This window comes from Cydia amplana, chromosome 10 (genome assembly GCF_948474715.1).
Source record: "Cydia amplana chromosome 10, ilCydAmpl1.1, whole genome shotgun sequence".
In the NCBI taxonomy this organism is placed as follows: Eukaryota; Metazoa; Arthropoda; class Insecta; order Lepidoptera; family Tortricidae; genus Cydia; species Cydia amplana.
The window spans coordinates 8,645,799-8,660,778 of record NC_086078.1 but is presented as its reverse complement, the minus strand read 5'-3'; the positions used below and the strand labels follow the sequence as shown (position 1 = coordinate 8,660,778).

At 39.6% G+C, this 14,980-nt stretch overlaps 1 protein-coding gene across 3 annotated transcripts in view; it reads left to right on the top strand.

The window, feature by feature from the left end:
* Positions 1 to 14,980, top strand: part of LOC134651302 (lysine-specific demethylase 3A-A-like) — a 233,200-nt gene that overhangs the window by 176,514 nt on the left and 41,706 nt on the right. For all 3 annotated transcript variants that reach the window (XM_063506342.1, XM_063506341.1, XM_063506343.1), the window contains one exon: positions 1,203 to 1,244. In XM_063506342.1, the coding sequence (XP_063362412.1) occupies positions 1,203 to 1,244 (42 nt within the window). The remainder of the gene's footprint in view (positions 1 to 1,202; positions 1,245 to 14,980) is intronic.

The following is a 14,980-nucleotide window of genomic DNA, read 5'->3' as shown; positions in this document are numbered from 1 at the left end:
ATGCAACCAGTTTTCAGTAGATAAATTGTTTTAACAAGCCAAGTATCCAATTAATGAACGTAGTCATCGCCATAAATTTTCAAGGCTCACAAACGATAACATCAACGGTTATTAATCGATGGTTATTCAATTTGAAATTATAACAGGGTTTTACCTTTTTAAAGTTAAGTATAAAAACTTGTGTCCTAAGTCGTCGCTACTCCATTAATAGTCTGACGACTTCGTACATAAAGAAGTGCAACGTTTACTAAGCTTCCAGTGAGGGGGTGAGTGACCCGCCAGCTGCACTGGAAGGCGGTCCATGCGGGCTCTGACTACTGACTGTCCTCACCATTTACCTGTCCTGTCCAGGCGCAGCCACATCCGCCCATTCGCTGCCTGTAGAAACTCAAACGTGTCATTGAATTTAAAACGCTGAAAAATACAAATGCTTAAAGTGTCATTCTATGGAACTTGCTAACTATGTAAACAAAAGTCACCAGTAAATTCATATTTTTTGACACTTTCAATATGGCGGTTTGTTTACATAGTTAGCAAGTTCCATATAGCATGACACTTTAGTTGAACATGATGGTGTCACGAAGATCTTGTCAACATGTACAAACCTTGAAGGCCTTTTTTTATAGTTTATTACGATACAAGTGAGATAAAGTAGCACCATATGTACTGTAAAGCTAGTGACATAATTGTTACTGAAAGCAATACAGATAGATCACATAAAAGACAGATATAGACTAATATTTACATAGTTCAGTGGTTTTAGTTCAGTAACAAATTATTGAACCAAACCCAGCATGCAAATGTAAACATGTAACATAAGTAATTTTGCCTAATGCTGTAACTTCCGAATAAATAACAATTTTAGTCATTAATCAAAATGTCGTGCAGGTGTTTACATTTGAAATTGCTCATAGAATATATTTACCCACCATTTATCGTGGCAACTCGTGGTCGTGGCTAAGTAACAACATAATTTTATAAATCATGTCAGCCTAAGTAGAGTAGAGCCTGTTTGTCTTGCACCTTTGCGTCGTCGTCGTGACTGGTTCCACCGGTCGAAGCCTATTATTGGCAACTAAAATATTCAGTTAATTATATATAACCTTTAAATTGATGAGGCTTCCTTTTTCGACAGAGTTTCACTACAGGTTTTTCAAGTTTTACCGACGCCTGCGCTAAAAGCTTTTTATTTTTTGTTACAGGTTCCTCGCCTGAACGTGAGACCGTCGAAATTAATAAGAAAGGTATTTTTTACATTTACATTCACCCATTAAGAAGTACCTACTTCAATACAAGGTTGTAACATTACGTAAATTATATTCTTCGTCCTAAAAATTAAAGGCACTAAAGACAAACAAACTGGATGTGCAGATGGTGTTTAAAGGACATGCTGGTACCTACTTACGTTCCAAGGATGATTTTAAAACCAAATAACCAGCGCAACGTTGTCGTCACTGTAATGTTTTGCCTAGTGTTTTGTAATGGACTTCATGGACTTGTATAAAGCTGATAACACACTTGAGGGGTGCATAATTATTAAAGTAATCAATAATTCACGGTCCTGACGGGAAAGTTTTAATTTAGAGCCGAATCTGATAACATTAATTTGGGTCTTACAGTTAATGAAAATAAATGTGAGCCGTTAAATATTTGGAATTTTAATAATGATGTTCGATTCTACAGTTATGAACTCGGAGAACCAGGAAATTACTTTTGAGATAAGGTCGCTTGGCTCATCGTTAATGTCATAATCGTTTTCCTTAACCGACTCGTTTGTGCAGGGCTTTAGGTATGGCTTAGCGTTAAAAATTGTTTGTGTTGAAAGCCGAGATCGCCATCCATATTTTTACATATGAAACCGTATCTTTGTTTGTTCAACCCTAATCTGCATATGCATGGACCACTTATACTTCACTCGGGTAAGTTAAAAAAATCCAGAGGTCAGAGCGAACGACAAATACATTTGTTATTATCATTCAACGAATCTAAAATTCAATTCGGCATCCGAGTAACGGGGTCACGTCAATTTCGATAGATAGTTCTACATAATTCTGTATGCGTGCGTCTGTGTGAGTTATGCTAAAACATTAATGTAAACTTGCTCTGCAACGGTGCGGGGCTAATTGTTATTTATTTTATTCGTATCTGCCTGAAGTTGTGTTTGTGCGCATATTGAGTTTCGACTGGATGTTTGGTTTCTGGAACGGTGTTTGGAAGTATTTACTTGGAAGGCGGTTGAAACAACACTGTTCCCCGTAGTACCCGGCGCCGCCACCGGCGCGCCACACACGAGGTGCTAGTGCCCCCCTTGCCGCCCGTTTTGTTTTCTTTACCCCACGTACCCTACCGCACCTTTTCAGGTCACGTTACTCAATTAAGAAGTCGAGTAACTAATACTTTAATCACAAGGTTAAACTAGGATTTAAATGCGTTAAAGTTAAAATTTTCAACTTTACAATTTAACGTCTCAAAATCACTGTAACAAGCTTTAACCTTTCATTGGCGGAGACCTTACTGCTTGTCATATTTACTTTATTAGAATATTCTGATGTGTTGTTTTGCGTTGAATTTAAAAATAGCAATTCTGTATATTGTTATTCAAATTTAGTTACGTAGGTGCTTTAATAGCTTGACAAACATTGATAAGTATGTATTAGGTAGCATTCGAGCTCCTTTTGTAACAAGAATTCAAACCATTTACATTTTATTGATCAACGTTATAAATAAAACAGAAAAGGAACACGTTTGGTACCTAATGATTATTCTCCGGTTGTGTGTCATGCCCGAATCTCATATAAATGTAAGTGTAATTAAATGAATATTCATGAGACGGAACGCCCCGAAGCCATTAGATGGCGACCGAGAAGAAACCGGTCTCGCGTTTTTTGTTGGTGTGTTTAACTCGATCGTGCCTTGGACCGATTATTGACGGTTAGACGCCATGTTCGAAACTCCTACACATATAGACAAGCGTTTGAAGCTCACGTGTGAGTGTATTCAAGTATAACCTGTACAGTATAGCTTAGCTAGTCGATGTTTTGCGTGCGATAGATATGGTTACCTGATAATCATAATTATAGTCTTGCAAACTAGACCACGCAAATTATAGTAATTAGATGTTATTGAGATTGTTAATGACGCTGTATAAGCTGAAGGCATTAAACGAGAGTTAAATAGGGTTATTACCGAGTTCCTTTCCGTATAGTTACAAAGAATCCCTTTCAAACTGTCAATAGTTACGAAAGAAAATATCGCAACTTCGTCAGAAGTATGTACATATGTATTTATATCAACGTTTTTTTTTTCTAAGAGCTCAGAAAAGCGTAAACAGAATGACAGGTAACACAAAGGCGTTCGTGAACAATACCATCTCGTCATGACAAGAGGTCAAAAGAACAAGTCGGACCAGTATTTCGTGTCTCGGCTCATGTGCGAGCAAGAAAGTCGCCGGTGAAAGTACCATGTCTAATTCTCCGATAAATTTTGGATCAGTTTCATACATGACATTCTTACATAACATGTTATTAACATGTAACTAAACCGGTTGGCTGCTGATTCAAAAAGTAATTTTAATGTTCATATTTTAAGATAAAGCGGTTATATGTCAATGCTCTGATCTAATGTATGTGAGATTATATTTTTGGCGTCAACGACTTGGGGTCCAGAGACGTGTATTGTTGTGCAAAACAATTTGCTTCATCTGAATATTTTTTCATTGTTACCTGTAGCAGTTGACATTTTAATAAGATGCAGGTTTAATAAAATGTTTTTATGTAAATGTATATGAGGCACACAAAATGCGAAGAAGTTCAACAAAGCGACGAGGGCAAGACGGGTAGACTTTTAATTTTGAGAGTTTATGTTATAACATCCACTTTGTGTTTCTAGGACTCGTTTTAACAGCACATTTTTTGTTGGCCTCTGTGACATCGCCACTTTTCACAAAAGTAGCCAAATTACCACAATGGCACGAGTTATCATTATTAAAGTCCGATCCTGGCGCACGTAATGTAGTGTAGATGTAGACCGTTATAATTGGCCTGCCCCCGCGCAGCCGATGGCTGCACTGGGCACTGCAGCGGGTGCATTAATGAGCCCGCATGTCGAGGTTCATCGTCCTCGCTGCCGGATCTAATGGCCATTTGCCAGTTACTGGCATGCTAGTGAACCGAACTGCTAGTTCGCTCGTGTAAAGGGCATTCGATTAAGGATCTAGTTACTTTTTTTTCTCTTGAGAATCCTCAGAATAACATCCAGTTCATTGACATATTGTGAAAGTTTTAAAAGTACAAAATTGATCGCGTATTGTTGCACATGTTGCACATATCGGAGCCAGTGTTTATAGTGGCTAATGCCCGGGTTTCGCGACCGGTTCCGTCCGCACCGTGTAATCTTGCGCGACTTTCTATCAGGCCATGTGTTCCTATTGCTTGAACGTGTTCTCGAGAAGATCAGATTAACATGACCTCCAGATCCGTAACGACTATGTGCTATCGGAAAATCCACTTATACTGGTTCGCATAAGCCATCGACTTGCCCTTGGTAAGCAAATGGAAGGACACTCCAGAAGCTTATGCTCGACCACCTCCGCATTCGATAATTATACACGCGGGTTTTTGTATGAAATTGCATCGCCTTATGGTTCCAACGCACCTTGAAATTTCAACGTAATTAATGTTTGTAAAATGCGGTTGAGCGTGGTGGTTTAATTGTTTAAGAAAAGTTCATATAAGTACTGGCTTTATCAGTCTCTGCAAAGAGACTAATTACTACCAGCTGTCTCCTGGCCTAGGTACTGTTAATATGTTCTTAGTACTTCATACTTTAAATGTTTTTAACCATTATGATTCGATATCAATAAATACAGAACACGCCAATCGTTGCGAATTTCATATTTTTCTCACTTGTATCGTAAATAACTATTTACACACCAGTCCAATTAATTTCCAAACGGCCAAACTACGATTGATCACGCTCAACTGTTCATCAATCATTCGATATTTTCTAGGTCGACGAAATAACTAGACGAAATCGGCTAACAAGCGATTCACACGAAGTGCATTCATCAGGGTCGCAATGCACCACCTGCCGCGACCGGTTGGGCAAGTCGGCAAGCCCAGTGTAGTTGGCCTGTGGAGTTATGAAACATTAATTATGGCCATGATTTTATTTACCACTTCCGCAATCGTTGCCGAGATGGACTGCATGAAAGGACTCCGTCCATCTTAATAAGACATCGCTATTTCATATCGGTCGAATGATATACCACTGGATTTTCTGAATTGAACAGCAACCATTTTCGAAGGAAATGACCCCCCCCCCCCTTGGTACAGTCAGAGAAAAACACAAAAATACTAACACTACTCCGTTTTTTAAAGATTAGAATTTTTCTAACCTCAAAAGTAATGGTTGTTCACTTTTTGTTCCGAAATGCTAGGGTTCCTATGATATGTTATATTGCGGCACAATTAAATATATGTAACCGACACTATAATTCACTGCACAGGTACTCAGATTTAATTTTGGAGGAAAAAAATTACCAGGCACTTTTGAGATTATAAGTAAAATTTCTAATCTAAAATTAGCTGCTAGGGTGGAACAAAGAAACTTACATACCCAGCCACATACAAACATTAACGCTGAAAACAATACACTCCTTTTTTGGGGCAGTCGTGTAAAAACGGGTATAGCGTTAGCAACTCATTCACGATGTGGTGTGACAGAGATATTTTAGCAACCGACTGTATATAATGCCCCGTTCACATCTATTCCAGTAGCATTCAAGTCCATTGATTGGATCACTGGAATAGCTGATGCGAACCGGGCATTAAGCCTTATGACTACTTATGTTGTAGAGCTAATATTTCCTGAACTTTTCGGTTTGGGTTGGTAGAGTTAAAAAAAGTTCATCTAATATTATTTAGCTCGACTGTAAAAACCCTAGATATAATAGTGCTCAACGACTGATTTCTTACGCTGTAACATTTTTGCAAAGTCACGATTGAGTGATTTTTCAAGATTTAGCTAAATTCCTTTCAGCAAAAAAGAGAGAGTTGTACGCCTCTATATTATTATAGCGAACCGAAATCGCGTTGTCATTGGATCGTTTTTGCGACCCACAAAACAATGTCACGTCTTGCCCTGTTGCGCACTGACAAATCGCATCTGCAAAAAGTTATTGAACTTGAAAGTTTGGTCGTGCGTGATGCAAAACCGAGGCATCTGATTATCGTGTCAGTTGTAAAGTGGTCATATTAGTCGTCGATAAAATCGAGTAGTGCTTCCAAGATGGCGGTGATCAGCGCAGAGCTCGCGCCGTCACGATCCTTTGCCCCGGAGTGTAGGCGGCTACTTTCTCCTAACGGGACTTTCCGCGCCGCCCGCGCCGCTCACCATTCGTCTCGTCTCCACTCGTCTATTACGACATCTATTTTGTATTTAACTATCTGCGCGATCACGATGATGGTAATAAGATTATAACACGTTTCGAAATAGTTTCTAGGTTGATTGGTACTTCGCTTTGTCTGTTTATTTTTTGTTGCTCATCATTATTTTGATGTTAAGGCGTACCGAAACCGAATTTAAGCGTTGTTTTTACTATCGTCCTTAAACTGATTAAGAGAATCAGTTTAAGCAGTTATTAGAAGGTAGGTTATTGTCGACTCGACGCTTATAATATGTAACAATAAAATCTTTTCGAATTCCCACACGAAGCAAAAAAGCGTGAGAAAACGTATTGTCCGTAAGTGCTATCGCGTATTATGCTGACATTACTGACAACATTGAACGTATGGGAATGCTAAAGCAGAGTCATGCCTCGTAACATTCGGAACGAGCTCGTCTCGCCCCGGGGGACTCACGAGTCAAAGGCCACGACTCACGATCTCTGCTCGGCTCTACCGGCATCTATTTACTGCACCTTTATCTCGATTACTTTGATGATATGATATTGCTGGAGGACTCGCCTCCAAGCTTACTTATGCTATTAATTTATAGTTCACCTTAAGTACTCTCCTGTGAGAGAGTCCCTCTCTATTGTGAGAGTAGGCTTACGTTGTAGTCTATTAATAGTGCCACCCGTAAAGTGCACTTTGAAAGTAATAAATTCGTACACGTCATTTCGTTTCTAGAAATATTTCTACTAGAATTTCTAATACTGGTTTAAAACGAGCACACTATAGTTAATGTAATATTAATACCTCAGGTGTTTGAAACCGTAATAACGTCTTTCAAAATTAATTTTCTATTCGCAACGTCACAACGTTGTTAGCATAAGCGTTTACTAACTCAAAGCTGAGCGTGTAAGTGCCATTTTTCAGTGTTCCGACGGTACTCGAGCCAACGAAAGTGTCTGGCGAGCGTCCAAGCCGCGGTGATCTTCTGCGGACTGCATCGATTTGCAATCCTCTTCCAACTCCCTGAGCCAACTTCTTAATTACACGTCTAGTCAGCCATACTTTTTGTCCGTTTGACGTCCGTGGCCGTGAATGATGGTTGCTGTTTCTCTCAACGACTGTACCTATAACTGCAAGTCGACTCTGCTGTAACTAATCCGATTTATATTCTACAAGCAGGTCCATTAAGCCACGATCATAAATCAGTCTCCATTCCCGTACGCCTAAAATCTCTGTGAACGTCACAACTGTATTGATTTCCTTTCTAATAAAGAGGCATTGTCCGTTTGAAAGCTCGCTCACAAAGCGTGAAGACAACAAAAAACTACTGCACAAAAAGCTCAGCCGTATCGGTGCGGTTGCTCGGCCGACTTGCATTATGCCAGTGCGGGGTACGCACATCACATGTGCGGCAGATGTTTGGAGCGGTTTTTCAAATGTATTATTAATATTATTATACACCCTCCGCCCTCGCGAGCCACCCTTTCACCCCGCTCCAGTCACTGACCCCTTTACAACGATTCACAGCGCAACTTGTTAGTTACCTGTTACGTTAGCCTTTTCTGCAGCCATTTTTATAAGTAGATAAGCACTTTTAGGTTAAGTCGGTCTCATGGAATGGACCAAAATAGACGTAATGAATCAAGTAGAGTAGAGAATTGACAACATTTTGATTAAGGTGACAGTCCATTTCCAACCGATACTTTCTTAATGGCGTTTATCGCACTATCTATGATTCTTTCAGTCCACTTACAGGTTTTTCATAATTGGTGTCGTACATTTGAGAATTTGATGTGGGTTTATTAGCTGTGATTTAATGTGTAATCAAATACCGAAGCTATAAATATGGCTCTGCGTGAGCGAACACGTGTTCCGTCATGTGGAGTCTTAGGGGAGGTAGGGTGTGGCCGGGGCTCAAGACAGGTTCCAAGGTTAAATATATCAAACAGCTGTTCATTATTATTACTTTGTACGCATGACTTTTCGTCTGCGGTTCACAATATTATTGGACTAGGCTATCAAATACGGACGCACTTACATAAACAGATAATAATAATGGCGTGCTGCTAAAATTGCCAAGTTCAATGCTCTAAAGCCGACGAGAAGAACAATCAAGAGCCGACTCAATAAACGCAAAATAACAACTCGCTCGCGGCAAAAATGTCGAAATATTTACGAGATACGAGACTTTTTGTTTCTCGGCTATATTTAGCTGAGCAATGTGCAAAGCTTTGCAAACCAATTGGAACTTTATGAGTTGTTTTTAGACTCCATTGTGATGTTGTGTCGGGCCGTGTGGTTGTTCTCTTGCTCCTTGTGGCCGCGACGTGCCTACATCGTGGAACGTGTTTGCCGAAGCCACGCAGCCACTAGTAAAACTTGTATTATTATGGTGCCGGTTTCCTTTACTTTTTTATTCGTTTAACATTTACAGTACCTCATTTTCTTTACTTTCTTTTTTCTTTGCCCATTTATTTAGGTATTTTACTACCAATTTTTTCATGAACGATAGGTTATACAATACCTATGTATAGCTTAGTTAGATATCATTCATGTACTATTATCTTGAATTGAATAAACAATTTTTCACTATTTCGTCTTGATGTCTTCTTCAGTTGAGGAAAAGTTCGTAGCGTAAATATGACATTTATCTTTAATTGGCAATTTCGCTGGAATCAATTTCATCAAAGAGATCTTTATTAGCTATCCCAAGAAGTCGTTCGCCGGATTCCTCCGCGAGGCATTTTTATTAACAATCTAAAGGACATTCCGAGAACCTGCTCGGAACGAGGGCCTCGTTCGACTCAAAGGGCCGGCGCAGGTAGACGGAAGATCATGTTTTTGCCCTTTCATCTCATTCGATACTGTATAATTTATTCCTTTCTTCATTCCACGTAAATGCCTCTCAGTTATCTGGCGAGCGAACGTTTTATTTGGTTCTCGCTCCCACGAGTATGGATGAACCTAAACCAGTCGACGCGCAGATCCCGGCTGCCGTCTCGGTCGGTTTCTTCTTCCGCGCCGTCCATCCGGCCGCACGGATTCATCAATTATTTATAGTATTTATACTAGCTTAACTTTTAGAATACATATATCCTTGTTTATGCCAGATGCTAATCTGCGGCGTTACATCACAACTTAAAATTTAAACAAGGAGGAACACGGTCCGTGTCCAAACTAACCTTCGCATTTGAAAAAAAATATTACAATATTTTATCAGTCGGTTCGATGTTTTATTCACATATGTATTATAATGTAATTTATTGAAAATAAACCATTGTTTATGTATTTACCACAAACCAGTTAGGTGCCTACATATATTTGTTAATATTACGCTAAAATAATCGAATCCTTGCCATCGCCACTGGTATGTATATTAGATATGAGCGCCGATAGGCACTTAGTCGGCGGCGGCGCGCCGGTCATAATTGGTCGGGCGGCGGCGAATCGGCGGCGTGGCCTTGAAACACCTTCGATTAATGAAAAAAGAATCCATACCAAAATTTTACCGAAAAAACATGTTTTTGCTGTAAGAAAGTTATGAAATAAATGCATTTTTTATTTTCAAGGATAATTTATTGAATAATGGTACGAAAAAAATTGATGTCGTATAAACTGTGGATAAGCGGCTCGCGCGGCATCAGAGGCGGTCTTAATCTTGGCGAGGCTCTGGCCGGAAGACCTTAGCGAGGCCCTTATCTTTTGTGCTAAGTTAAAAATTGCGGATTGACTGTATCAGGGAAACGTCTTGTCGATAGTCCAAAGAAAATCGAGCTCCGTCATTAACCAATATCGATTCAACAAAACCGATTTATGTCAAAAAGTGAGGCCCAACGCCGAGCTCCATGTAACACCGAATACTTGATTTCGACGCCTCCCAATGCGAGGCGTATGTCTAGTCTAGTGTATACATATATACAATCTATAAATTGTAATGTGGAACGTTCCACAATAAAAATGGAAGGAAATCAGTACGTTTATTACAATACAAGCATATTGATGTTAAAATTGATATTAAATAATTTCGTTTCCCCAAGACTAGTAGCGCGGTTACTAGACAGATAAGTTTCGATATTTTTGAATTATATGGGCCTAAATACCTTTAGAATGCCTATAAACTATTCGAAGTGGCGCCGTTAATGATCTAAACTCGATTAAAAATATATTATCTGATTCCGAAAGTAGTAGTAACTACCAAGATCACGCCGATGCCACGCCGATAGCGCAGCGTCGGCGGCGGCGGCGCGAAAATTTTGTCGGCGGCGGCGGCGCGCCGGCGCGGCGCTCATATCTAATGTATATCATACCTACTCGTACTTAGTAAACAGAAACGGTCTTACAATTTCATTAACAGTTGTGTAAACCGAAACAAAATAAATTTATTGAGCGGCTTCGGGTAGCAACGACGAAGAGTAAACAGCTGCTGTTATTCTAGATATATAGCACGAATCGTCAGGCCAATCTCTTTTGGCACTGTGTTTATAAAATGTGGAATTGAATCGAGTGCTAGTATTAGTAAACATGGCGGCACAGCGGGAGCGTGCGTGGCTCCGAAAATACTTCCAACAGGAATTGAACATACGCCAACTGTGTGCGTAGACTGCGGCTCGCGGGCCCTCGTAAACTTTTCACTATACGACATCTCATTTTATTCTCGCTCATCCGTCTTTTATGTCCGTTTAATTTATAACGCGCCGCCGCACGGGAATTGTGCCATTAACAAATGTACCCGTTTATGTTGTCTATTTGCTTATGGTGTTTTATTTCAAGTTTTAACGAACACGTATTGAGGAATTGTTATATTTAGATACCTATTTATATCCATGACGGAACCTGTCGCTAACTGGCACGTATTCCGTTATTAAGCATACACAATTCGAAACAAGAAACGAGTCAGATTTGAAATAAACATACATACATGTATTTATAATTTATACGAGGCCGTTAAAGGAACATTTAATCAATTAAATTATGTGCATACTTATCGTATGTGTGTCTTAACGACCTACTATCGAACAAGCAAATCGAGGGCCGAGCATATTTTACCTTACGGGCATAGGTAATAATAAACGGCAAACCAGTTCTCAAGGTGCACACAGCACAGGCCAGCGTCCCACTCGCTATTTACGAACAAGACGCAGTTTTTATCGGCATAGCATTGTGCGAGTAATGTACATTAATGCATTGTCAGTATTTAACCTTGTTGATACGACCCGGTAATAGTCGGCAATTAAAAACAACGATTTATTGCATAACATTCAAGTCCTCACACGCCGTGCGTCGCATGTTCGTCATCGTCGACAAAATTTGATCGTTTAACATTGTTCAGTTGGCAAATATTTAAATACTTAGCTTTGTTTTTCTGCGTCGTCGCCATCGTTCCCAGCTTATGGGAATGTAGGTATAGGTATGTATGTATTTAGCGTAAGTAAGTAACACTTGCGTAAACGACTCATATCTGCTTTTTTGAAATAGGTACCTACTTATTTACTTATAAAAGTTGGCAATCTTGTTATGAACGCCCATACACTACAATGTTAAACGCAAACATGTATATACTTTACCTACTCACATTTTTCATGTAGGTACTCTAACAGTAACATTATTATGTTCTATTACTATGCGGTTAATGCGGAAAGGAAAATACGTACATTATAAAACATACATCATTGTATTGATAAAAGTGGAAGTACAATGTGTCACCAATGTTTGTCTGTTAGCTTATTAACTCGTTCACCTTCAAATGCCCTTCAAGTTTTATTACTGAAATATCAAGTTAATGTCGGTAACGGTAAGTAGGTACGTTTATTTCGCAAGTATTTGTGCTAAGTATGTATGTATGTATAATAATGTATATTTAAAACATACAGTAATGTAAAACTAGGTATTATTCATTAGGTCCCTGCCTTTGAAATTTTATCTTCATTCCAGCAAAAGTTTGTTTACTTCTTCTTCTTACAATTAGGTACATTATTAAATTGTAATGTAAATAGGTATATATACAAAAAAACAAGTTTGCTGTGTTTGCTCATAACTCATAAACCGTCAAGATACGTAGAACGAGTAGGTATTTGCTTTAAGTATTGCTTTGTTTGGTAGGTACCTTTATTTGCATAAAATCACCGGATTTTGCCGAAGGTTAAGCCCTTCACAGACGGAGTGATAATATACCGATAACGACAGATACCGGAAGATATCTTAGAGTATAGCTAAGCACCAAACACGACAACCATACCAAGATATATATCGCTCTCATCTAGCACCTACATTGTGAGAGAGACGAAATATCCCAACATATATCGTAATATACCGAGCTATAACATCTTAAGGTATCTTAAGATGCCTTGCTATAAGATATCTTATAATATCTTATAGGTACGATATATTATCGCTCCGTCTGTGACGGGCTTCATGTTTTAATTTCGGTAGGTCGGGCGTATTGTTCTATATTTACTCATGAACTCGTGAAACTATCATTTACCGTTTACGTTCTTACATTCATAGTTTCGTGAATCGAATTATTAGGTAAATTTATCTATTATCATTTATCATAAAGTTCAGCTCTGTATTTGAGTTTCACCACGCATGAGTGCGCTAGATTATTTAATGTATTTCTGTTATTGAAATCCGTATTGTACTCCAATAACATTTGTGTAAACACATCGGCTTTGTTTGTCTTCGTCCGCCGGCATACCGGCGCGGTTCTTAGACTTGCAAGGTTTTATAAACATAAATACGTTTAAAATTAACGAAAGGCAAAATGCATTGTTTCTGTTCGGTGTCGTGTAACCGGTTCTCGTCACGCTCCGGGTTCGAGGAAACCAACAGTTGTTTCCATCGGCATTCTTCGCCGGGTACGCGAGTGTCGCCGCTCGCCGCGCCACACGAGTCTCACGACCGATTCATCTCTACCATTGTTTGCGATTAGCGCCCGACGACGGACTCGAGTGAGAACGTCCGCTAATTGGCCCCCGTGCCGATCGTTACCGACAACCTCGACCATCACTTTCCTTTATTGCTCAACCATCAAAAACACGCGGTCAGCGAAAAGTTGGCCGGATACCACATCCAAGGTTCGTTACGGCGCATCTGTGCCGTATCACGCCGTTAATTTATTTATTTAGCCCAAAACGAAAGAAGGTTACTCGCGCTTACGTAATCGAGAAACGTATTCGTACCCATAATATAAAGAAAGAGTAAATGGAATGCCGGCGACGTTAATCAACGTTGTCGGTAACCGTAACCGTCTCCGGAGGATTAGCCGACGAGATATTCTATTCTCCGGCCGTAATTAATAGCTTTTGGCAAGTGAGCGATAGCGGGCGGATACAAATGGCTTTCATGACGTGACGCAGCGCTTGCGTAATTGGATAATTAATATACTCAAAACAATGTCGGAAACGATGTATACGTAACCGTATGGGCAATGTGCAAGCGCATAGACGACCCACGCTCGAGAAGCGGGCCAACGGCCTTTAGACGCGTCTGGCTGTGCATTCGGTGATCCGAGATACGATCCGGTACGTTGCCGCACAACAATAGTTACGTATAATAGCCGCTTGGGTTGCGGGCGTGGGCTTGTCGACGTGAATTCAAAGCCATAGCAGAACATCGATACCATTACAAATAGCGTTTTGTACTCGACTCTATACATACCGCTGTGCCTATCGGATGTAGCTTATAGACGAGTCAAGAAACTCGCCGTTTAAATTACACATGAGTTATGAACGCCTACAGACACCGAGGCAATGACTTCTGGCTTTTGATTCATTTACTTACTCAAACATTAGAGATGTTTTGTTTTTCTTAATGGAACCTGGGAGGCTGGGACGCTGTGTGAACCGTCTACATGTTATTAATGTCAGGTATACCATTGAATGAATAAAATTAATGATGTCGGCGGCGCCTTATTATTTTTTACTCAAGGGGAAATCCAGACGTGCATATCTGGCAATAGTTAACTACATATAAACACGATGAACGTTTTCCAGAAATATATCTATCGTAAACAAACTAGTAGGTATACGTTAATAGAATGAACAAAAATAATCAAGATACCAAGTAGATACCTGCTTGCTTTATTCGGTTACAGATTAACAGAACGGTATATCAGCCATTGAATCGTGGGCGACTCGTTCAAAATTACGATTAATCGAAGCCGTTTGAAGCAGTAACCGGTTAAGCGAGTAACTTTTATCATAAATTACTTAAACTATAGTCGTAATAGTCATCGATCGGACATCGGCTCCGAACGATCTGACCGTCGCGTCGGCAAGCACGCACACTTTCTCACGCTACCAAAATAGGCGAGCTGCTTGCTTTGCCTCGATTTTGTTGGTCTTACTTACGAGTAGGTATAATAATATACTTATTGTATGGTTTAACTACTGTACCTTTATTAATACTTATCATGCAATAAGTTGGCAAGCTTCCGTAAGAATTCATTTTCCTCGTGTTTACAAGAATACCGGAGTTAAATATGTAAAGCATGTCCATAATACCTACTTGAAATTATAATTTATTACTTTGTTGCTCGCTGCGGTTTTACTCGAGCATTGACGTCAACAAGACGCTTTCATCGATTC